Here is a 24,090-nt window from a genome sequence, read left to right as displayed (position 1 = left end):
AACCACCCCTGCATAGCATAGCACATAACAACAATAATTAGGTTAAAGAGTTTTTAAATTACTTGACTCTTCCATTTCCGGTTGCTATAAGCAAAATAACAACAATAATTATAACAGTCACCCGTTGGGAAGGCAGACAATCGAAAAAAATAGAAAAATTTATAAACTATTAAGAAATTGTTGACTTTTTTATTTTTATACGTTTACATAAATATTATCATAGCAGCTGTAATAAAATCACAGACGTCAAACCATGGACGATGTGGATATAACAACTGTCGATCAATACCAAACGCTGGTCCGCTACAATAATCCAGTTTTGGTGGTAAAACATCCTGACAAAAAGGGTGTACCAACAGATATTGTAAGTTTAGCATGTGAGATACTTTGCGCAAGCATAAATTATATTTAATGGGCATACTTAGGAGCTGAAGCGACCACTAACTGCCGGCGCTTTGCTTGATACAAAACGTGAAACCGAAGAAATCTTGAATTCTATATTACCACCGCGCTGTTGGGAAGAGGATGGACAATTGTGGCAGCAAACGGTAAGTACGGAAGTGAAAACCAAACAGCAAAAGTATTTAAAAATGCTTAATCCATACGTGCATAAATTTATTCTTCTTCCAAAAGGTCTCCAGCACGCCCGCTACACGACAGGATGTGATCAATCTGCAAGAGATGCTTGACACACGTCTACAACAAACGCAGGCTCGTGAGACTGGCATATGTCCCATACGTAGAGAATTATATACACAATGTTTTGGTATGAAAACAAATATAGATAGACATATTAAAAAATACTAATTCCGAAATATCTGTTTTAAGATGAGATAATACGACAGGTCACCATCAACTGTTCCGAGCGTGGTTTACTGCTGCTACGTATACGCGACGAAATCACCATGTCTATGGAAGCATATGAAACGCTATACTGCAGTTCAGTGGCATTTGGTATGCGCAAGGCATTGCAGGCGCATGAAGAGAAGGAAATGTTGCGTGATCGTGTTAAAACTTTGGAAATTGAAAAGGAAACGCTTGAAGATATTATAAACGATATGAAACTTAAACAGGAGCAAGCGGAGCGACGTAATGCTGAGTTGCGCGCATCCGAAGAGAAGAAATATGCAGAAGAGGTTGCATTCCTCAAGAAGACCAATACGCAACTCAAGGCGCAACTGGAAGGCATTACAGCGCCCAAGAAATGAATAATTTATACACGCGCAAGCTGGCAAGGACTTTTGTGCAATTTATATACATTCATACATCATTTTTTTTTTAATAAAATGTTTATATTTCTATATTTAATGGTGTTTACTCTGTTATTTTGTTGACATTTCATACTTTAATTGTATTTTAGTGAATAAACATACTACTCAGCAGTCGTTGGTGCCTCAACTGCAGCAGGCTCATTTGGCGTCGCACATTCTGCTGTATCCTTCGAGACTTCTGTCGCTGTTGCATCAGCTTGCACGTTCTGCTCCAGCTCTGTTACATCCTCGTTGATTTCATTGACAATCGGTGTGGGTGTGAATTTAGCAACAGCTTTAGCTGGCTTCTTTGTTTCCTTCGTTGGACGTTTTGTTGGTGGCTCCTCACTTTCTGCGATTGGATTTAAGTGCTCTGTTGCTTCCAAAGTTTCCGGCGCCTCAGACACGTCTTCTTCACTCTCTTGCGGTATGTTTGCGTACATTTGCAAGTCACCTTGTGCCGGCGGCTTATCCTTTATCTCCTCCATGCGTTTCATATACATATCGTATACATACTCCGCCATTTGTGACATATTATTTACTTCACGAATGTTTTGTTCACCGACATTTTCATTGGTTAAACGCTGTGCAGGATAAGTTTCTTCTGGAAGCAATTGGAGACGCTGTGGACGTTGTGTGAGCTGTGTTGAAAGTAAAAATATAGATTTTTAACTAAATTTTATTTAGAAATTTCAATTGACTTACCAATTTAAATGTTTGTTGCAACTCAAAACAGTTTTTAAACAATGACATACGTCCGAATATATACAGACCGAGTCGTGCACGACTCATAGCCACAACCAAACGACGCACATCGCGTAAATGACCCACCGCTTTTGTGCGCACCAACGAAATTAGTATGTAGTCATTCTGTTGACCCTGATACTTATCCACAGTGGTGACTTTGTATGGCCAACCGATGAGTGGATTATTGCCGCAACGCACATTGATTACATCGCGTATCAAATGCTTTTGTCCATTGTAGGTGGTCAATATGGAGATCTTCTCGGCGGGGTAGCCTAACAGACGCATGTACATATAAACGGCTACTACGTACTCAGCCTCGGCGAGATTCTGTCAATTAAAAGTTGGGTTATGCAAAGAGTGGAACGAATTTTTAGCGAAGTGGAATGTAGTTAGCTTTGATATAATGAGTGGGAACTGAGGTAAGGTAAAATGCGACTTGCGACTAAGCTTGGACTTATAACGATAAACAGTTAGGTTAGGACCAAAGTAGAAAGAAGTTGTATGTAAGTGTAAGTTTAATAAGTTGAAACTGACAGAAGATAATGGATGACATAGATGTTTGGGGTATATTTATAGTTATTTACAACTATGTAACAACTACTTACTTGATAGAAGAACGGATTTGGTTCTGTTTCGCCAACGCCTTTGAAATCATCCACGTTGATCAGCTGATAGTCGTGTACAAAGCCGGCATTCGCATTGCGATATTCGGTGCGTTCCAAAATATGCGAAAGATCGTCAAGTTTCTTGTAGCGCCACTTATACAAAGAGCATATGCTAAATAATAGTTGAAAATAAATAAAAGAAATTAAAAAAAATATTACATATACCTCGACCTGGCACGTCCCTGTCCATCCAAATCGACTGTGGGCACTCCCAAACGCACCAAGCGCGTAAATAAGCTCTGCTCCATATTCGAGTACTTTTGGAATGCCATATTTTTGATGACCGGCGGCAATTGATGATGATCACCGATCATAATCCAACGTTTCAAGCGATTGTAACCGTCGAGCGGATCTTGTAGCAGCAACGGAATGAATGTTTCGATTTCCAAAATTTGCGCTGCCTCCTCCATCAGTATGTTGTCATAACGAAAGCCGAGATTAACCAGTTCTTTACGTTTCAACGCCGCATGTGTACAAGTCATGGCTATAATTTTTGCTTCTTTGACAAGCAAATACTTGGAGCGATCTAAACCGGTGCGCAACAACTCGAATGCACGGAATTCTTCTAGCTCTGTGAAAATATGCGTTATATAACGGAAACAGGATTTAGCAATTTCCATATATTCATCGTATGTGTCGCCTTTGAAGAGCGGTTGTGGCGCATCGGCAAAGAAGCGCGTGAAAGGGAATTCCTTTTCGAAGACCGCACGCCATGTCTCCTGCTCAGTAGCAACCGAAACGGCGGTGGCTTGTGTGAGGAACTTTTCCCAACGCGCCACTACATTGTAGAGATAGAAATAGCCGGCTGTCTCGCAGGTGTACGCATTGTCACCGAGCACATTAAGCGATTCTTGTAACTTTTGTACTTTCTTAAGTAGTTCCAGGCGCTGTGTCAACACGTAGTTGACGCGTCCATAACGACTGAAATCTTTCTCCGTCTCCAGCGCCTCTTCGCCATGACCGAGACGTAGTAAATGCCGTTCGTCAATGTCTAAAGCCATAATTTTTTCAAAGAGTTGATTGAGCGCTTGATTGGAGTGTGTCACGATTAAAGTGCGTTGATTGGGATGATTATGATAGAGATTGGATATGATTTGTACCGCTACATCGGTTTTGCCTGTACCTGGTGGACCTACCACCAGCGTTAGACCAGGTTGCATGCCAGCGCGTATGGCCTCCAGTTGTGTGGGGGTAAAACGTACCGAATTTCTGAAAGGTTGTAGTCATAATTAGTGATTTAGCCTAAAAGTATGCAACATTAAATATAGTTAAGCTATGTCTGAAGTTTCTGTCTAAAATAAGAATGGCAAGTGTCTTGTAAAGTCCACTTATGATATGATATGACATGATATGAATCCGCTGAAACTTGCGAGAGTACTGATTCAACTCGAACTTAACCTTACTTAATTTGCAAGATCTTTATATGTATGTATGTACTTACTGCTTCGGCTTATTTGCCACGTATGGTCCACGACTTTCGTAGACATAAGGTTGTACCACAATGGCTTTTTCCAGTGCAGGCTTCATATTTGCATCCTCCTCCTCAGCATCATCGTCACCGTTCTTCTCTTCGGGCACATCTTCAAATATCAAACGGAATGGCGCCACGCGTTGTTCTTCCGGCGCTTCACATTTAATCTCATAGCCGGGAAAGCTATTTTGTAAATGTTCAAAATTCAAGAAAGTGTCATTGAAATCTAAACTGCGTTCTTGATTCGGCATATGCGAGTAATGCGCCGCACCCGGATCACCATAGCCGAGCAGTAAGTCGTGCAACCATGGCGGCACCACGCATTCTGTGTTCATTAAATGACGTATGGTCTCCAGCACAGCTTTGAAGTTGTTCTCTTTTGGTTTGCGACGCATTATAATATTAAAACTCTCGTAGACATCATCCGAACCCTGAAAAACATATTCTGGCATAAAATAAGCAACTAAAATGAAAGAATATTGTTTACGCACATCTTGCAAATTGTCCATGTCCAAACGGTATTGATTCGAGTCCAACCAAACGCGATAGGTGCGCTGCTCGCCCGGCAATTGTGGACGTGGTTCGGGTCCATCTTCTATCACACGTCCATTGGCATCCAACATGCCCTCTACCTCACAACCACGCACATGCACGAGCCCGACTTGTGGTATGAAAGGATCGCGTGGATTGTACTTGGTGCCTTTATGAATAATTATTGTTTAGTAAAAATAAGAAAGAACTCTACACAATACTCACCGTAAGGCCTAGTCGGTTTGACCGTTATTAAGAAACATACATCATGTTTACGTAGATTCTCCCACTCATCTTTGATCTCTTTGCGCACGGACAATGTCACCGAGACATCGGCGCGCACGCGTGACGGTTTACGTTCGCCGATGTGCGGCTTCGTTACTTCAACGACAGCGAATGTGGCTATCGGCAGCGCCATGCGCGCCCAACCGCCGAATACGACGCCACCATCCTCTGATTGCCACGGCAACATACGACTTACAGCATCCTCAATATCTTGGCGTATCTCATAGGTGGATTCCAAGCGAAACAGATTAAAGTTGCGCAACAAATAATCGTGTAAAGTGAGAAATTGTAAATTCAACTTCGGCAAAGCCAAACAACCATCACCCGAGAAGTATTCGGAGGGCACAACATTTTCATCCCATATAATATCTTCGGTGGGATAGAGTGGCATCTCATTGAGCGCCTCCAGCTGCGAACAGCGACGCTCGTGGCGTGTTATCAACAGCTCCTTAAGGAATTCATCGTCGAGTCGATGCCATTGGAAGGGCGGCTCTAGTGCATCGGGCACTAAATTCAGAAACGATGCAATCTCTTTCAGCGCTTTGGCATCCAGCGCACCGAAATGTCGTTGTAGCGCATCGCGTGTGTCTACATTCGCGACGTTGGACAAAGCGAACAGTCGCAAATCGGGAAATTTGGCAAATGCAGCCCGCTGCAGTGAAGTGATTTTCTTGTAATGCAGCTGTGTCATCTGGTGATCGGTTAGCGAATCGCCGGTAACGTCACTGATCTCGAAGCGTGTATAGAACTTCAACATGTCGAGAAGCTATAAAGAAGAAGGAACATATGCTAGTTATAGAGTAAGGTATACTTGAATTTTTAAAAAGTCGTCCAACTAAAGGCTCACAAAACTCAAACACTAAATGGCATGGGAGTGACTCAAGTTGCTTATTCCGGGAATCTGAGGAGAGGAGCTGTATCTAGTGGAACTTATTTAGTTATATTGTTGACTGATCTGAAAACGAATGCGACGGTTATAGAGCTACCTCCTACTATATATACAGTAATCCCCGTTTAAGTGCCCCTTCTCAACATGCAAGACTTTTGAGAAACTTAAGCGGGAGGTACTTATCAAACTTAACTTAAGCGGGGATCACTGTATTACCGTGATTAGAGGCTAAACTCGTACTCCCAGTGGAACATATTCCTCAACCAGTTCGAGTTGGGATAATCAAGCCGTGCGAAGTCTTGGCTCACAACTAAGTATTCTAACTCCTATCAGGGATATTTTTGTAAGCAGATTATTCTTTATTGGTTTACATTAAATTAGGACCCATAAATCGGAAAAGACAGCTTGTACTAGTACTAGTTTTTGAACTCTATCAATCTATAGATCGTAATTATGTAGAGATATTGAGAAGAGATTTCTGAGAGTAATCTCAGAGTAATCTGAGAAGATGTTTTTTGTACTTTTTTGTAGTCGTACAACAAAAATTACAGTTTAATGTATTATTGATATAATAATTTCATATACACAATAATGATTTCCTATGTGAATTGCATTGCAAAATTGTCTAATTGCTCTAATATATACAAAAATAAAGAAATAACAACACACCTGCTATTACGGCAGGCAGGAATGCGAACTCGTGACATCGGCGCACGCAATAATTTGTTGTTGTAACTCATATTTTTATATACATAAATATATTAGTCTAACAAAATGTTGGCACGCAAAGAAACACACAATAAGAGGGCGGTTCAATAAGATTTTTAAAAGAACGAACTAAGGCTAGTTAGAATGTTACGCCTTTGCTAGATCAAGATAACTATTTCTCACTTTTACGAATAAACCACATAATCAAGGGGTTGATCCTGGCTTCACAAAAGACTGTCTTTCATAGTCTATGTGGAACTGAGGAACAGCCATACAATTTAACCTAACCTAGGCTAGTTAGTAGACAGGAGGAAGTATAACACTGACAGAGTGCAAGTGAGAGAGATGAATTACTGTAAAAAGGGAAAGATGAACTTGGATTTAAGCATTGAAAACATATTATGTCATACAGTGGGTGTTGAAGATTGATGGTAAATAGGGAGATAATAATTATAAGAACGTATTATAAAAAGAAGAAAATAAAGTAAAAAAAGGTACCTCGGTAAGGTTACGGAAAAGGTAAGGATATTGAGGTAATAACACGCGGGAACGAGAATGTTGGAAGAGCCCTATCATGACTGAAGTTTAAAAACCGTAGAACCCAATAGACTATTGACTAAGGATGTCAATAAGATGGATAAGTATCTTCGGTAACTATCATGGTATCACCGTTCTAAATACCTTAAAATAAGGTCTCTTCAAAACTAAAATCACAATACCAAATATTCAAGAATGTCTATTTGAGTAGAAAAGGTTCAAAAACACTTAACCTAAAATATTCCTTTGCGACTATTTGGACCACCCTCACATTACATACACCACATAACTTCAAAAGCCAACGCAATTCGATATCTCAACATCTCACCAGTAAAACCAAGCAGCAAACAATCGATCAGCCAACCACAGAACAAGTCACATAACGTTTTGGCGTTGCGTCTCGACGTTTCATGAGTCGGCTGCTAATGGAAGTCGCTGTTGTTTATGGAGGTAAAAAAGCATGTGAATGTAGTTAAACGTTCAAAATCAAGTCACACACTTAATGCAATCATAATAGACGCCGGCACGTGTGTGTTCCACACAAATACTCTTACTAAGCAGGACCACGTGCCCTAATAAATATCCTTTCAGCGAAATGTGTGAGTTTGAGAAAATCGAATATGTGCTGCATTCTTTCCAAATTCTGACGGAAGGACGAACTGTCGTTCGGGCGTGCGGTCAAGTCAAGAAGACGAACATGCCACGACGCGCAACAAAAACACGGAAGTCGATTGCTGCCTGGCGCTTCAAATATAGGGCAGCACACAGCTCCTTGACAACGTAACCCACAACAGCGGCGCTGATAGTCGTAGCGACGACGTTGAAGACAGTGTTGTAAACTTTGAAGTTGGCGTGCGATAACAAGCATGACAAGGATATTTTTTTCATTCAACATTTTTACAGTGGAAATTCCAAATATTTTGCCTTACAAATAAATGCGATAAGAAAAGTTAAGACTTTAAATGTTGGAAGCAATCGACGGTGGTGTAAATTTAATTTCTTATTTTTTCTTTCGAGAAAATTACTCCCATAAGTCGCAAAGGGTTCCTTAATATGGGCGAACTGTTGCAATGACACACAAGACAAGGACGAGGATGATGATGAGGCTCGTGGAAGATCTCAGAAAACTCCCTTCATCAACGATGGGGAATGAGTATACTCTATAGTATATACTCGGCACTGCAGTCATACCAACATATAGAAAACGAATTTACATTTTAAGTCAGTCAGAATTGTCACCCCATAAGCATTTCACAAAACTGTGAATGAAATATTTAATAACGATATAATACTATAAAAACCTGATCGGTCCCAATTGACAAACCCTACATTCAAATCTCACGGTATTGTTGATACCAAATCAAATGAAATAAAGTAACAAAAGTAAGTTGTAAAAACATTATTTTTGGTTTTCATATTCACTGATTGAATTGGGTAAACAACTTCGACAACGAAGATTACAGTTCAGTAAGTCAGTTGAGGAGCGCGCACTGAAGATGAATAGGGATTGTGCCAGCGTTGCAAGAAGACAAAATTTCAGCTGCGCTTGGTTGCAAGCGGCTATCGAAAAGAGTATTGGTGTGTGCTTTGGGAAGTGTGTGTGTGCAGTCATCTGCGGCACGAGCTGTTGTCTGTGACACTATTGCCGGTTTCCGTTTCCAATCAGTGACCAGCGAGCAAGCGAACAAATAAATACACAGGCAAGTGAGTTAATTAAATACAAAAGCATTTCGAAAAACTGAACCTGCATGAAAATACTCTCATGTATATTTGTATAGGTATATGTACAATCCCTGTAGGAAAAATAGCATAATATAAGTGCAAGATATGCGAAATTTTTACTTCATTTAAGAAATATATTCAATTTATTTTAAAAAATTAATTCCAAATCGTTTTAAAGGTACATCTGTTAGAGAAAGGATTTGTTCGGAGCGCTGAGTTTGCAGCTGGAAACTTTGAACGCATTTTTTTCAAATCTGTGTTTTTTCAAACTTTCCTCCATCATATCTCAAAAACGGCTTGACCAAATGAATTTTTAGGATGCTCAGCACATGTAAATGCATGGAATGAACTATTCATATGTCTACCAAAGAGGGTGGAGGGGAATTTCGAGTACATTTATTTGATAACATTCCATTTCGTGCATTTAAACTAACAGATTGAAATGCCACTATTTTTCTTTGCTTCAGATAAGCCAATCTGCCTGAATAGTCCACTTTTCGAGGTGGGCGTATTCAGAACGCTTTAACTCATATTCGACATAATATTTTTAGGTTCAAATTTACATTTATACTGTCGAAATATATGTTAATAAATGATAATAAACTTAAAGCTGTATCTATTTACTGGATATAGAAAAAAAATTCCTACAAAAACAGGCCGTTACATGGGATGACCCCCTCAAGATACTTTATGCATTTCGAATAACAGCTAAGGAACTAAAGTTATTATTAGATTTGTTGTTTTTTCTAAGTATCGAGGAATGCAAAACTACTCAAACTATATTAGGAAATGTAATAGTTCCGTAATTGTTTGGTTTTAGAGCGCTTAGAATCATTACAACTGTTTTCCTTTATAAACAACGGCAAACTTCAACTAGGGGTGGTCAATTGATGCTTTCTGAAAGTACGTTTCTGTAATTTCGAAAAATTAAATTCTAGAATTAAGGAAAAACGCGGAAGTGATAGATGACTTTCTTTTGAACCCTTAGGATTGAAAAATTTTTTTTATTTACAACATTTTATTATTTTTGTTATTAAAAAATCAATTGTTTGAATTTGTAATAAATTAAGTTATTTTTTTACCTTTAATGATTAAGTTTTTTTTCATATTATTTTATTTCCAAAACTATCTTCAGTTTCTCTAAACTAAATTTTTGACAGAACCTTTCTGGATTTAACATGCTCATTTGGGCAGAAATATCTTTGATAGGCGTGACAACATATGAGACTGTTAGAACTCTACTAGAATTTATTTTACAAAAATGACAGCATATTGTTAATAAAATCATCTATTTGAGATACTAGGATTATAAGTAGAACATTTCTACAGGGTATGCTATTGTTTATAAGTATTAGTGTCCGTACCAATACATGTATGTATGTAATTCTGCAGTGCCTATGTATGACTCTGAGCTGCGCTTAAACAACAGAACGAAGTCAGGAGTGAGCACACTCAAACTAGTGTTGCAATTCTACAAACACAATACCAACACAACGAAGTCGCAACACACCACACAACTCAGAGTGCAACAATGAGTAATCTACCCACACTGACACCGTTGCTATCGAAATGGAATGCCTGTGTGTTTGCTTGTGAGGCGCTGAGCACGCAACCGACAGCACAGCACAGAACTGCTGGCAACACAAGCAAACAGCGGCGTCAAGCAAGGCAAGTTACTTACCTCAGCCACTTACCGTATTACTCAGCAGCAAGCTAGCAGTTAGTGAAGTGAAGCAGTCAATGCTTGAAACTCGCTCACCAAAGCCAAACGGCAGTCAGTCGACTGTTGTTGCTCCTGGAGAGAGTTAGACCCGGTACAAGTTGGTGAACGTGCTGCCGTTTCTTCTTTTCTACTATATATATTTGTTTAAAAGCAACGAACGTTTTTTACTCTTTTTTTTTATTCAGCACTATTTTTTAGGTGCATACATACAGACAGAAGTATGTATATATGAATGCATGTGTAAATATATGCCGGAAAACGAGTGTGTTATATATATATATGCAAATTGTTGAGCGTCGGTTAGAAGATATTTTGTGTTGTCAGCGCGGATGACTTTATAGGAATTTTATATGTGAAAATTTGCCATTTTTACGAAATATAAATAAATAATTGCAAATGTGTATATAAATACATATACATATATTGGTATAGATTAGTGAAATAACAAATGCAGTAAAAAAAGTAGCTGAGTCTGCAGAAAAACTGCGCCAATTTCGGATATTTTAATGGTATTGTGGCATTTAAAAAAATACATTTTGGAGGAAAAGTGAGATTAAAGTGGAAAAAATTTTAAAAATAAATAATATTTTTTTAATGGAAAATAAAATTAAAAAAAAAAAAACAAAAATTTAAAAAATAAATAAATTTAAAATATTTTAAACAGTGTACCGTGCAAATAAAAAAATACCGAAAAAGGCACACATATACACAGTAGCGTGTAAAAAGTTAGAACCCAAAAAATAAATTGGTGGCGACACTAAATTGCCTGCCGTGTTTAATTTGTATATAATATACTAGAAGTACATACAAACATAAATACATACACACATAGATACTACCAAAAAAGGCCTGCACGCTTACTATAGTAATATATAATAACAAACCGGCTTTTGTCGATGACGTAGCAAGGTGAATCGGTGCTCACACACATACGGCGAAAACGAATAAACGCTTATGACGCGAACTTAAGTACACGCTCCAGCACAACGAAGCGAGATCATTAAAATTTTTTCAAATAAATCTCACGTACATAATTATAGTTATGAATAAAAAAATTAGCAAACAACAAGACATAAGAGCAAAAACAACAAATAATAATTACTTTTTTAGCATTTCCTTTTGAATATTTCGTAACTGACAGTTTGTGTTGCCGATGAGAAAGAAAGAGCGCCAGAAGAGATCTTATTACAAACAAATACATGTACATACATAGCTATATATTTATTGAGAAGAAACAAATATCAGTGGAACGCATTGCGCTGGTGGTTGTTGTAAGCGCGATCAGTGATTAAGTCGATGACGTTGATGCAGATGATAACAAAAGCAACAACAAAAGCAAATAAAGAACATAAAAATATGTTCAAATTGGTGACGCGAACGACAGCAACAAAAACAAAAGCAAAAGCAACAACCACAAAAACAACAACAACTACAACAAAAACACCACCCTTCACAAACCCCGAAACAAACCCAACCACAGATATGCATTTCAAAGCCGCAAACAATGCGCGTCATGAAAGCAGCTGCCGGCAGCAATTCAACAGTCACATGCCGCAATCCATCATCAGCTGTTGCAGTGATAATAATCAACAAAATAGCAATAATAAAAACAACAATAATAATAATAATCATAAGCATAATAATCAGCTTAGTAAAAGCAATAAAATAAACCACCGCAACAATTACAATCTTCCACCGTTATTTGCATTTAACCGGCATCTGTCGCATGCCGCACTCCTACTTCTAGTCTGCGTTGTGTGCAATTGTGCTGCTGGCGGTGTTGGCAGCAATGAAAGTATAGCTTTCGCGCCTGCAGCGCCACGCCCATTGCAACGGCGACACACGACCGCGATCGTTAAGGACAATGCTGCGGAGACGGATGATGCCGATCGGGTTTTCGTGTATAAATGTTGTGAAAAATTCGAAATTCATGTGGACGGTATTTGCTCGCAGGTCAATGAGAGTGGTAAGGCAAGAAAAAATTTCAGTTTTTTTGTTTAAAAATATTTAAACACGCAAGAAATTATATGGTGGTATGAATTAAACCGCGTCAAATGCAGCAAAAAGTCAATGAAATCGTAGGGGTTGCATGACATCCTTAAAACCGGTTGAGATTTGCATAAGAACCCTTGGTTGTGTAGCACGTGATGATGTCGTTAGAAATTGTGCAATACCAGTTGGATTAGGGATTACACTCATGTATTATATATGCTCGCGCAATAAATGTTAAGGCTGATTTAAAGTAGAGCCAACACATTTTTCAAGTCTCTGAACATTATTGAATTTGTATATCAGAAAATCCTAAAAGTCTCACCATATAATAATAATTTGTATATAATTCTTATTTTTTTTATGTTTTAAGTGTTACCAACAGTATTAAACTCATATAATGCCCCCCTCACCAATTTGCCAACATTTTCCATTTCACGTTTCACCCTAAAAACATACTAAAAACTATTATTTTAACCACCGATCACCCAACCTGTTCTCAAAATAATCTTCAGCATGTGATGCTATAGCTACTTGATATCCAGATCAGGATAATGCTGAAGAGCTTAGAAAATCGGGACACAAAGTGAAAGATACACCTTTAACTTTCTATAGCCCTATGATAATTTCAGAAGTAACAGCAATTAATATATAGTATATATGTATATGTATATCCCTCAATAGCACTCTTATCTAGATTGACCGTATCTTCGAGAAAGTGTCCATGACAGAGTTAGTTCTGTAACCAGCGCAATGAATCACCATATATCGGAAGTTATAATTAAAAGTTATCGAGGCAACAATATTAAAGAAATACCAAGATTCTACAATTATCGAAGTTGTATTTCGGGGAATCGAGTTCCAGAGATATTATTTTTAATAGAATAGAACAGAAAAAATATTATGTTTCATTTGGATACCATCTGAATAGTGACAAGATACTTGGGTTCGTGATTACTTTAATCTAAAGAAGTTTAAGATGCACTTTACTCCACTTAAATTGATTGAAGTTAATTCAAATGTTAAACACTCCCTGATTTTTTACATATATCTAAGTAACTCATGACCTTTGACCTTGTACGTGGTGCCATAAAAAATTTATAATTTACTTGGTAATAAGATTAAAGAATAAATTCATACGTGTGATATACATATATGTATGTATGTATATACATCCCCTTGTACATATACTTTATTTGTGAGACATATCGAGAATCAATATGCTTTAATTTATTCAATTAAACGGCGCAAATATTTGATTTCTCTGCACTCGGCCTACGCTTGTGTGGGCGTCCACAAACATGTTCTTTTACTTGTTCAACTCAAACCTTCAATACTATATGAGCGCTATCAAATTTCCAAACTTATTATTACAAGAAAACCATAAATGATTACTCGGAAGTAAAAAACCAAAATAAAATCCGGAATTTGGATAATGGTAACACCAAGTTAACTACAGTGTAATACGGAAATTAACTATTCTAGAAAACTACGTTTTTAAACCTAAACCTCATTAAAACCGTTATTTTTGGAGAAAGCTGCAGAAATAACTCAGACTTGATAATCTCTAGAAATCTTGTATCGTAGATAACCCATAATAACATGTGTCTGGAGAACATTTGGTTAAAAAGTTCTCGTGATGAACTGACTTCAGTGTACACCAATTCTCACCAACTTGTGCCACACACTCGCAAAATATCTCTAGAAGGAAGGGTGTTACCACAACAAAAGCTTTAGAAAACATAACATACTTTTGTATTGAACTTTAAAGTCGTCTTTTAGCAAAATACTCTATTTACCTAAAAAATTAAACTACAAGCTAAAGCTTGTCCCTACACAGCGGAGAAGATGACTAAATTTTGCATTGCAAGTGGTTACAACCAAAAGTTCCGGCGCCGGTGAAGCGGAGATGAATGCATTGCATACGACGCTAACTAGTACGACAACAATAGATTTCCCTTGAGGACAATTTCTGGGAACCACACAAATACACATAAACATATGCATGTATGTATGTGTAGGTGGTTAGGAATCACCATGTCGCCACACTGCCTGAATCCTGTCATTAATTTTATGGTATACCTTCGAATAGTACGCTTTTATGTTGCAGAAAATGCCTTTTCACACTTATTTTCCAACCTTATTTCTTAGTAATATATGCAACAACAACAAATTACCATACAAAAAAAAAAATTGGTTTGGTTGATGGCAATAAAACGTGCTTCACCGCTATGCGCTGCGGATGGCGGAAGAATAATGTATGTTAACGGGTGGCAAGTGCAATTTATTCGACTTAAATAAATTTATAGTACAAAACACACAAAAATTTATGAGGTAAACAGAGCGCAGCAAAGCGTTTTAGTAGAGAGTTCTAAATAGTTTTGCATATTTCAGCATAAGCAAGTATGTATTAAGTGGTATATTAGGGTCGTATTTAAAAAGTGCCAGCGAAATTAATTGTTCAATTAAAATTTTTATTGAGAAACCCTTTTTTGTCTTTTATACTGCCGGCTAATCGATAACCGATCAGCTGTTATAAATTTTTGTTTTTGCTTTTCATAAAAAGTTGGTAAGTTGCATCAGCTGATTGCTATTTTTAGCAGCGACATCTATCGTACCTTTTTTTTAATCAAAAAATTCAGCCAATCGCAGACAAAGAACGTATATCGTACCTCTTTGTCGCAGGGTTGCATTTGATTTTCAAGTCGATTAAAGTTCAATTAAGAATAAATGTAGATTTTATTTTGTATGGTAAATCGATCTTAATAAGCGTTTTAATCGAGCAGAGGCCGGTTAATTGATCAATTAGCTAACTGTCTAAAAACGTTATAAAGTGCTTGAGGTTTAGAAAATATAATATATAGTTTTTTTTTAAGCACCACCCTAAAGCACAAGACATATAAAATAATAAGGTGATAATCTAATTCAATCTGACACGGTTTGTTTGATTTAATGACTTATGTATGCATGAATCAGTGCTAATTTCTCTTTTGTGAAGCATAACTCTAAATCTTAACTGAGTCTTTTACTCACTCAATTTTTGTTTGAGTGAAAAGAAAGATAGTTTCAAAAGAACTACCTTAAACGGTTTTTTATTAATTTTAATTAAAAATATGTCTTTTTAAGTATCATCAATGCTTTCAAATATAATCAGTCTTTATTTCAAAAAAAAAAAAAAAACAAATAAAATAAAATAAAAAAATAAAATAAAAGTATTAAATAAAAAACCAAAAATGTAAAATAATAAAATTTAAATCTGATCCTATACATATTACAATTGCAAAAAAGAAAAAAATGCTAATTCATTAAAAAATGTCTTATAAACTGTTGTTGACGTTTTTCGATAATTTATCAATGCTAACAATGCTAATGCAAACTAAATACTTTGTTATCTTATGTTTTTATTGTTTATTTTTCAATATAAAAACACTTTGATAAAGATATTATATAATATAATAATGCAAAGGTAAGTGCACTGCACTTATTTAAAATAAATATAATGAGTGATTACAGTAAAGCCTGAGCTATTAAAATCGTATGAAACAGAAATTAATTAATTAACGAAAACAGTTTGCAAAACTAATAAAAACAATATTATTATAAAATAATATAAAACATCCCTCACTAAAAAAATATTTGTATAAACAATGATGATAAAAAATAAATTATTTTGTACTAATGACAATTCAAAGGAAACAATAAACTCACTCATACGACATATATCTGTATTTTATATTTCAGTTATCATAAACCACAGCAGCTGTGGTCACCAAGTGGTTTTTTGCATTTTAATCTAATTGTTTATGAATTCACACTAACAAAACCAAGTATTAGTCATTGTGTATTGAGGCTGAGGAATTTGCATATTCATATTAGCAAAACACAGTACCACGAAATAAAATGCAAAGATAAAAAAATAAGCAGAATTATTTATATAAGGGTGTACGTTTGAGCGGCTCAGAACTAAAAAAATCGAAAAATTTTAAATAAAAAAATGTCCCCACTAAAAAGTTGTAATTGCATTTGATACGTATTTAGGTGTTTTAAATTCCAACTCACCTAACTTTTTCAATAAAAAATATTACGAGTTTTTACTTTATGCTATTGACAAATATAAAATGTTTAATAATTATCAGCATGGTTTTACATATAATGAAAGCCCACAAGCTTTTTTTCCTCCTTTTGTGAAAGCTTTTTAATAATGAACTTACAAGTTGTCTATATTTATATTCTGATGGAAGCTTTTCAATAGTAAAATTATAAGTTGTTGAACCATGGTGAAAGCTCGTTAGAATGACTCACAAGTTGTCTATAGTGAAAGCTTATAAACTTAATTCTGGCGAAAGCTTCTCAATAGAGAAAGTATAAACTATTGAACTACAGTGGAAGCACGTTAGCTTTTAAAGATTGAATTCACAAGTTGTTTTTGGTGAAAGCTCAAATATTGTATACTCCTCGTAATCATTAAACGAACTTACGAATTACATATCAAAACCTCTATATTCTAACAGATAACTGTTTTGCACGCAATATACTAACTGCACTGCAAAAAGCAATTGCAATTTCTCTCAGAGAGCAAAAAAAAAACACAAAGACATTAATTGCCTTGAAGCTGATCGAACGATCTGCGCGGATAAACAAAGAAAATGCAGACGTCTTCACCAATACAACAGAGGTGCATGCACCAACACATAAACGAGCTAAGACAAGCCAAGTAGTATGTGTTTGCCAGACAGTGGTCAGTGATCGGCAGATGTATCATTTCATAAGCGCTTTTCTTTGTGTTGGCATAGCGATTCTCGTGTTGCTAATAATATTCCGAATAAACAACAACAAGTGTTGTAAAAAAAAACTATGAAAAAATGGCATAACTTGAAAAGTTGTGTCTGATGCCCACCAACTAAGGAGTAGCCAGTGTAATTGTACAATAAAATAGAAAAACAACAACAACAGCAACCATCAATCAACTCAACAGGCAGTACGTTTTAGGCTTCAATTGCAATTCACTGTAAATGCAACAAAAAAAAAACAACAGGAATAAGAATATAAATTTAATTGATGAAATGCAGTAGACAGCTAGCTTATTTGGCCACATGCTGGTCCTGCCTATAATTTTTTACATGCGTGTATAGATCATTGCATGAGAATGCACATTGCACCGTTTATTGTGCTCATTTCCAATATTGTATACGGTAATTGTTTGCTTCCTCTTTTGGCAAGCAAGTTAGAGGAACGGATACCGTGTTAGTGGAAAGATAACTACTAAAGAATATTTATGTTTGTATTAAAAATGATGAGACTAGGAGAAAAAATAATAATTAATTAAAAAGTAATAAATAATACAAAAATTATAAATAATTAAAAAATATTAAATAATAAATACCAAAAAAATACTAATAATAATTAATAAAAAAAAAAACAATAAATAATTAAAAAATAATAAAAAAATAAATAATATCTTTGAAGACCCAACTAAATGAGAAATATGATTTGAAGAGATAAAATTGTATTCTAAATAATTTTTCCAAAAATCTTTCGATTTTCACTGGAAACTGAAAGCTTTGTAAACTATAAAAAATCACTAAAAATTATAATTATAAATTTTAAACATTCGCCTCTAACTGCTTATAATAAATATGCAAGCAATCAGCTGATGAGATGACACCAATTTCTTGTGATCAATTCATTCTATTTTTATATAGCCTTTAAATAATAAAAAAATGTCCGTTAATTTGTTCTACCCACTGTATAATTACAAAAATGCAACAAATAGTAAATCTTCTGCCAACATTTTTCCTGCCACTGTTTATAAATACATTTACAATGATCGGCATTTGCTATAGCTGTGGATATCTGTGTAATTATTGCCATTTTGGTTGAATAAATGCTAGCTGCGAGGCAACAAAACAATTTGGCAAGCAAAACAGACACGATATATGCGAATTTAATTGTTAATGACCTTTTTCATTTTTTTGTTTTAATTCTCACTAAAAAGCTGTTTGAACAACTCCAAATATTTTGTAAGAAAAAAAAAAACTAAACAGACATTTATGCACACATAAGCACACACAAGTCTTCACATATGTACCACTTTATTCTTCTACACTTGCAGAATACTTCCAACCAATGTTCACCAACTATCAAGGTGCGCACAATGTGCCGGTGAAATTCAAGTTTGTTATTGGCATACCGGCTTGTGGCACAATGCAGTCATGGCCCATATATCATTATCAAGGTGTAAGTATACACCTAACAGTTCATTTATGTAGCACTGTAGTGGCTATTCATTGCTGTGAAACTGAATACTTAAGTAATTGAGTGTGCAGTGTAAAGTTATAGCGATGCAATGACTACATACGTACACATACATATATATTTACTTTGCCTTTATTTCATTTCTGCAGAGCGCTGATCAGCTGGTACTCTTGGACGATGGCAAATTGCGCCATTACACCAATTCAAATGAAGAGGAAGATGAGCTATATGAGCATACCGACTACGATGCAGATTTAGATGATGAACGCAAGTCACTCTTTCACGATTACGCGGCGGGACAATATTGCATAGATAAGGTACGTCGAATAAATTTTTTTTTTTTTTAAATATGGGATTTTAATGAAAAAAAATATATAAAATTGGAAGAAAAAATATATATAAAAGTGGAAAAAAAATATAAAACTGTGTTTAAAAAAATATTAAAAATATCGAAAACTCATAATTTGATTATTTTCAATTTTAGGCTATCTCTACATCTGGTCAGCACAAACAAGTGCTCTATGCGAATATTTGCTTAGCAAAAAGAGAAATTAAATGGTCCGATACCACATTTTTGCTGCGTAAAGTAATAAATCCCATTTTACATGGCATATCCTTGATACTTTTACTGCTCATATCGATTATCTACTTCATACTGCCCACATTGCGGTAAGTAAGAAATAAATAAGCAAGCAAAACTAGATCACCTTCATTTTTCAAAATTTTCTCACACTACACAAACAGTGATCTAGTGGGCAATATTATAACCACCATAGCGGTGTGCTTGATGACAGTGCAGGCAGCGGATTTTGTGCGCATCTTCACGGAATTCACGAATCATGTCAGCTTCATTGTGGCGGGTAAATACAAAAGCAGAAATCTTCGCAATTTTTAACACACTTTTACAATTTATTTGAAATTATTTGCAGACATAATACTGTACATCAGCTTGCTGGGCGCTTTCTTCTGGCTGAATAGCTTCGGTTATTACATTTGGAAGACATTCCGTTCGCGCAATGTGTTCCTGCGTGTCACCGATGGCCGCAAATACTGTTATTATTCCGCATATGCTTGGGGCCTTACAGCGCTGATGGCCGCCTTGGCGGTATTTGCGCACTTCTTTCTCGACGCTGATTCCTATAAGGAGCAAAATCTTATTGGCGATCAACAGACGATCGGTTGGCTGGGCATTTGGATATTTTTTGCACCCATCGCATGCTTAATATTAATCAATATCTTCTTCTATGTGACCACATTGAAGTTGATCAATCGCAGAAATGTCTATGGACGCATACAGCACAAGCTGCGCGCAAAGTAAGTGAAAGGAATGCACTCTTGACACACACACTTATGTATATATCACACTAAATGCTAATATTTTCTTTGCAGCTTCATCATGTTCTCTTGGATGCTGCTAATCATGTCGATTGCGTGGCTGTTCTTTGTGCTCTCACTGCTGCCGTACGATGGCCTATTGTATGCGCATATACTAGTCAATGCCGTGCAGGCGCCGCTGCTACTATACATATGTGTATTGCGTCAGAAGCATGTTACATTCCTGTTGAAAAAGTCGTGCTGCTACAATGAGCCGCCATCGGCCAATGATTGGGGCGATGAAATGCATTATATGAATTGTAATGATTACTGAGATGAGGCGCGCGTTAAGAACGCGCACAAACCGATGCAACCAACGACGTTGACACAACAGTCAACGTGTATATTCCCCGATGGCATACCAATCGTGCCAGTGACTGTGTACCGACACACAACGGTGTAAATGGATTCATGCGGTTGGATGCCTTGAAATTGTGTGAAATGGTGTTTGCTGTTAAAACTCTGGAGTCTGAGCAATGACTTAGTTGTAAGATCAAGCGAATCAATACAATTGTACAACACTATACCAATAATAACTCTCATTAATTTTAATATTTTTATAACTGTATCACATTGTACGCTATATTCAAAGTTCGAAACTACATGCAAGTAACGCATTGAACGCCTAAGAAGTGTACTTAAGCATTGAAATTACTAATATTTATCGAAATTAAAGTTTATAAGTTATGACTATTTGTGAAGACTTTAAACAAAATTATTTTAAGTAATTTTAATAAAATTAAATAACTAGTTGACTGCCTAAACATTTTGAATAGAAGGATTAACTAAACAAAAAGTAGATTAAAGTATTGTTTTAACCGTACATTTTTTTAGTAGTCAAAAGTAAACCATTTTTTCGAAAACTATAAACAAGCAACTAATATACTAGCTATTCGAATTTTAAGAAACATGTTCTTTCATGTAAGGAGAACATAACTGTTTTTCAATTCTAAATAGTACACAAAACTCCGTTGGAATTGAAAATTGGATATTAAGAAAGTATTACTTATCGATTATCATTGAAATCGGTCGAGTAGTTTTTTTGAGATATGGTTTTTGACCCATAAGTTATTATCCGATTTTTACGATGTGTAATGGGGTACGTAAGAAAAACGACTGCATAAAGTTTGATTTACATGGCTTATTGGTTGGATTCGCAAAAACTTATTTAGGGTCGCAAACAACTTATTTAGGGTCGGGACCACGGTGACTTTTCCAAAAAACGACATTCAGATATGCCCCTTCCTTGTGCGATCATTTATACCACATTTTTATAGCTTTATTTATGGCTTGGTTCAGCCTTGAAATCCAACGCAGAATCACTCTTGCCAACAGGTGCTACTTTGGACTGAGTAGGCAATTGAAAAGTAAAGTCCTCTCTCGACGAACCAAAATCAAACTCTATAAGTCGCTCATTATTCCCGTCCTGATGTATGGCGCTGAAGCGTGGACGATGACAATATCCGATGAGACGACTCTTGGGGTTTTCGAGAGAAAGGTTTTGCGGAAGATTTATGGTCCTCTAAACATTGGCAACGGCGAATACCGCAGACGATGGAACGATGATCTGTACGATTTATACGACGACATTGACATAGTTCAGCGAATAAAAAGACAGCGGCTACGCTGGCTAGGTCATGTTGTACGGATGGAAGAAAACACTCCAGCTCTGAAAGTATTCGATGCAGTACCCGCTGGAGGAAGCCGCGGAAGAGGACGACCTCCACTCCGGTGGAAAGACCAAGTGCAAAGTGACCTGGCTTCACTTGGTGTTTCCAGTTGGCGCCAAAAAGCAAAAAGGAGGAATGTGTGGCGCGCTCTGGTGGATTCGGCTATAATCGCTTAAAGCGGTTCCTACGCCAAATATATATATATATATATATATATATATAGCTTGGTTATGACACTTTATAGGTTTTCGGTTTTCGTCATTTTGTGGGCGTGGCAATGGTCCGATTTCGCTCAAGTTTCGTCAAGATTTTTACTCAAGTTATCCGTTGAACGGACAGATAGACATCTGTATTTCTACTCGTCTCTTCATCCTGATAATTTTGATATATTTAAGCCTATATCTAACTCGTTTAGTAGCATAACTTACAAACAACCGTTAAGTGAACAAGAGTACAAAAACTTCAAATACTCCAATTATCAGAGTGTCCTTCCATCACTTGAATATCAGAAAATTTCCATATTACGGTGGGAAGTAAATTTTTTATACACCCTATACTGAGGACTGTGGCTAAATAGAAATACATGTGTGACTCACCTGACCGAATAGTTTGCCTTCTTCGCGTTGCACTAAGTTACAGATTTGCGCGCGCACCAACAGGTGTGTGTCATCCAAAACTGTATTGAAAAAGCGACGAGTAGGCAGCAATGCTTCCAAGTCGATAATGAATTCCAAAAAACGTTCACAATACACAACTACATTGGGTTGAACATCACCTTCCAATGGTATGGTTTCCAATATGCTTAAAAATTGTATGATTAAATTCTGTAAATTGATTTTAGTTATACATTATGATTTAATACAAGTGATATACGCAGCAAATATGATTATAACCTGCCTGCAAAAAATGTCTTTCCCATTCAATTTCGGGTTTTGCATTGCCCTTTTCTTTCTTCTGCAGACGACGCCAAAATTTGCGCCATTCGGGCACTTCACGCAGTTCTTGTTCCAAGCGCTCTGTAAAGAAATACAGGAATATATATATAACACGAAAAAAACGCATGTCGTCTAAAAACAGTAAAAAGGAACTCACTTGGCTGTAGACAACTCCACATTGAGAGCGAAACTAAACGTTTTGCCTGCTCGCGACATAGTTCAATTTCCATACTATTGAAACAGTGATTGAGAAACACAAGTAACGCAGTTTTCTCACGCATTGTTGCGTGTCTGCCTCTACTATTTTCTGCGGGTAAGCATGTTTCCAGCACGTGTCTAAAGAAAGCTGGAAACTCTTCCGCTTCAGCTTCGAATAGCGGCCAAACTTCTACGCGTTCACGAAACTTCTCATTGACCATAGCTACAATGGACATTAGATGAGCATGCGTGGCTGTTTCACGTTTATAATTAGGCCACAAATATTTCTCCAAATATTGACTAAATTCCAGCATCATAATACGACGCGTTGCTGATTTATGATCCAAAATCTCACGACTATATATATCATCGATAATGTTAGCATTGTAAGGCAGGAGTTCGTCTGCTGGTGTCTCGGGCGACCAATATTGTGAAGCAAGCTGCAAAAGGCGCAAAACATTTGTAAACGTTTGATGAGATTGCTTTGTTGCACCAACTTACCTGCCATATGATATCTGCGCTGATTTGCGACACGATAACGGTATGCGGATTTTGTTTGCTATTTGTGTCCACTGTATCGGAATGCTTACGTTTTTGCTTCATTTTAAAATGTTATTACTTTTGGTAGACAATTAAACAATAATTAGAAAACATACAAAATATTTTAGCTACAGGAGAAAAACTTGTGTTGATGTTGACAGCCGGCTGTTTACAACCGGAATTGTAATAGATTGTAGTTGTCAAATGCTAACGATACTGCAGGGTTGCATTTGATGGATTTATAAGTTCTTTTAGTTGGACAATTAAATTGTTTTTGGTAAAATATGAATATAAGTATGTTTACATACCTCATTTATCTATTTTTATTAATAAAGCATGAAAATGAACCATCAGTGAAGCGCTAGAGCTTGTGTTGTTCATAAAAATGTAAAGTTTTACAGTTTTGCCATATGCTACTGTCAATATATGTATCGATAACTATCAATACATTTCTGTAAGCTGTTAATAAATATTTGAAATATTTTCCAAAGAAAGGAAATTACTAATGTTTTCTGCTTCGGTTACGAAATATTTAGTAATATAATAATATAAAAATATCAATTAATTTCACTCTTTAATCCTGTAAAGCACACTGATGGAA

The 24,090-nt window shown here is 36.3% G+C and overlaps 3 protein-coding genes across 5 annotated transcripts; 2 read left to right on the top strand and 1 right to left on the bottom strand.

Annotated features, from left to right (window-relative positions):
* Positions 1 to 81: 81 nt before the first annotated feature.
* LOC105217825 (putative inner dynein arm light chain, axonemal) lies at positions 82 to 1,303 on the top strand. The gene is made up of 4 exons (XM_011193049.3): positions 82 to 364; positions 426 to 548; positions 634 to 766; positions 829 to 1,303. Exons 1-4 carry the CDS (start codon positions 254 to 256, stop codon positions 1,206 to 1,208), a joined length of 747 nt encoding a protein of 248 aa, XP_011191351.1. The 5' UTR covers positions 82 to 253; the 3' UTR covers positions 1,209 to 1,303.
* LOC105217827 (RNA helicase aquarius) lies at positions 1,284 to 23,678 on the bottom strand. Its single transcript, XM_011193052.3, has 11 exons — positions 23,451 to 23,678; positions 22,909 to 23,389; positions 22,714 to 22,832; positions 22,413 to 22,640; positions 4,890 to 5,715; positions 4,625 to 4,833; positions 4,104 to 4,564; positions 2,828 to 3,871; positions 2,603 to 2,774; positions 1,956 to 2,324; positions 1,284 to 1,891 (listed from the first exon to the last, which is right to left on the bottom strand). The coding sequence occupies exons 1-11, from the start codon at positions 23,550 to 23,552 to the stop codon at positions 1,373 to 1,375; spliced, it is 4,530 nt and encodes a 1,509-aa protein (XP_011191354.2). The 5' UTR covers positions 23,553 to 23,678; the 3' UTR covers positions 1,284 to 1,372.
* Positions 10,534 to 20,472, top strand: LOC105217826 (probable G-protein coupled receptor Mth-like 5). Of its 3 annotated transcripts, none has more exons than XM_054228667.1 (8): positions 10,534 to 10,746; positions 11,670 to 12,494; positions 18,630 to 18,754; positions 18,922 to 19,089; positions 19,257 to 19,441; positions 19,517 to 19,632; positions 19,702 to 20,086; positions 20,162 to 20,472. In XM_054228667.1, exons 2-8 carry the CDS (start codon positions 11,825 to 11,827, stop codon positions 20,418 to 20,420), a joined length of 1,908 nt encoding a protein of 635 aa, XP_054084642.1. In that variant the 5' UTR covers positions 10,534 to 10,746; positions 11,670 to 11,824; the 3' UTR covers positions 20,421 to 20,472. The 3 variants fall into 3 exon arrangements, with proteins under 3 accessions (XP_054084642.1, XP_011191352.2, XP_054084646.1); XM_011193050.3 differs by having other exon boundaries at positions 11,639 to 12,494; XM_054228671.1 differs by lacking the exons at positions 10,534 to 10,746; positions 11,670 to 12,494 and adding an exon at positions 16,529 to 17,495.
* Positions 23,679 to 24,090: the final 412 nt, after the last annotated feature.

This window comes from Zeugodacus cucurbitae, chromosome 2 (genome assembly GCF_028554725.1).
Source record: "Zeugodacus cucurbitae isolate PBARC_wt_2022May chromosome 2, idZeuCucr1.2, whole genome shotgun sequence".
NCBI classification, from domain to species: Eukaryota; Metazoa; Arthropoda; class Insecta; order Diptera; family Tephritidae; genus Zeugodacus; species Zeugodacus cucurbitae.
The sequence above is the reverse complement of the archived record's forward strand: the minus strand, read 5'-3'. Positions and strand labels throughout refer to the sequence as shown.

Bases quoted from the DNA above. Each gene is read 5' to 3' on its own strand.
- LOC105217825 (XM_011193049.3), top strand. From the start codon at position 254: ATGGACGATGTGGATATAACAACTGTCGATCAATACCAAACGCTGGTC. The intron at 549-633 runs GTAAGTACGGAA...TTCTTCCAAAAG, and splicing joins GACAATTGTGGCAGCAAACG to GTCTCCAGCACGCCCGCTAC. The intron at 767-828 runs GTATGAAAACAA...ATCTGTTTTAAG, and splicing joins ATTATATACACAATGTTTTG to ATGAGATAATACGACAGGTC.
- LOC105217826 (XM_054228667.1), top strand. From the start codon at position 11,825: ATGACGTTGATGCAGATGATAACAAAAGCAACAACAAAAGCAAATAAA. The intron at 19,090-19,256 runs GTACGTCGAATA...TTTCAATTTTAG, and splicing joins GACAATATTGCATAGATAAG to GCTATCTCTACATCTGGTCA. The intron at 19,442-19,516 runs GTAAGTAAGAAA...CTACACAAACAG, and splicing joins TTCATACTGCCCACATTGCG to TGATCTAGTGGGCAATATTA.
- LOC105217827 (XM_011193052.3), bottom strand. From the start codon at position 23,552: ATGAAGCAAAAACGTAAGCATTCCGATACAGTGGACACAAATAGCAAA. The intron at 22,641-22,713 runs GCAGGTTATAAT...ATCAATTTACAG, and splicing joins GGGAAAGACATTTTTTGCAG to AATTTAATCATACAATTTTT. The intron at 2,325-2,602 runs GTAAGTAGTTGT...TTTAATTGACAG, and splicing joins CAAATCCGTTCTTCTATCAA to AATCTCGCCGAGGCTGAGTA.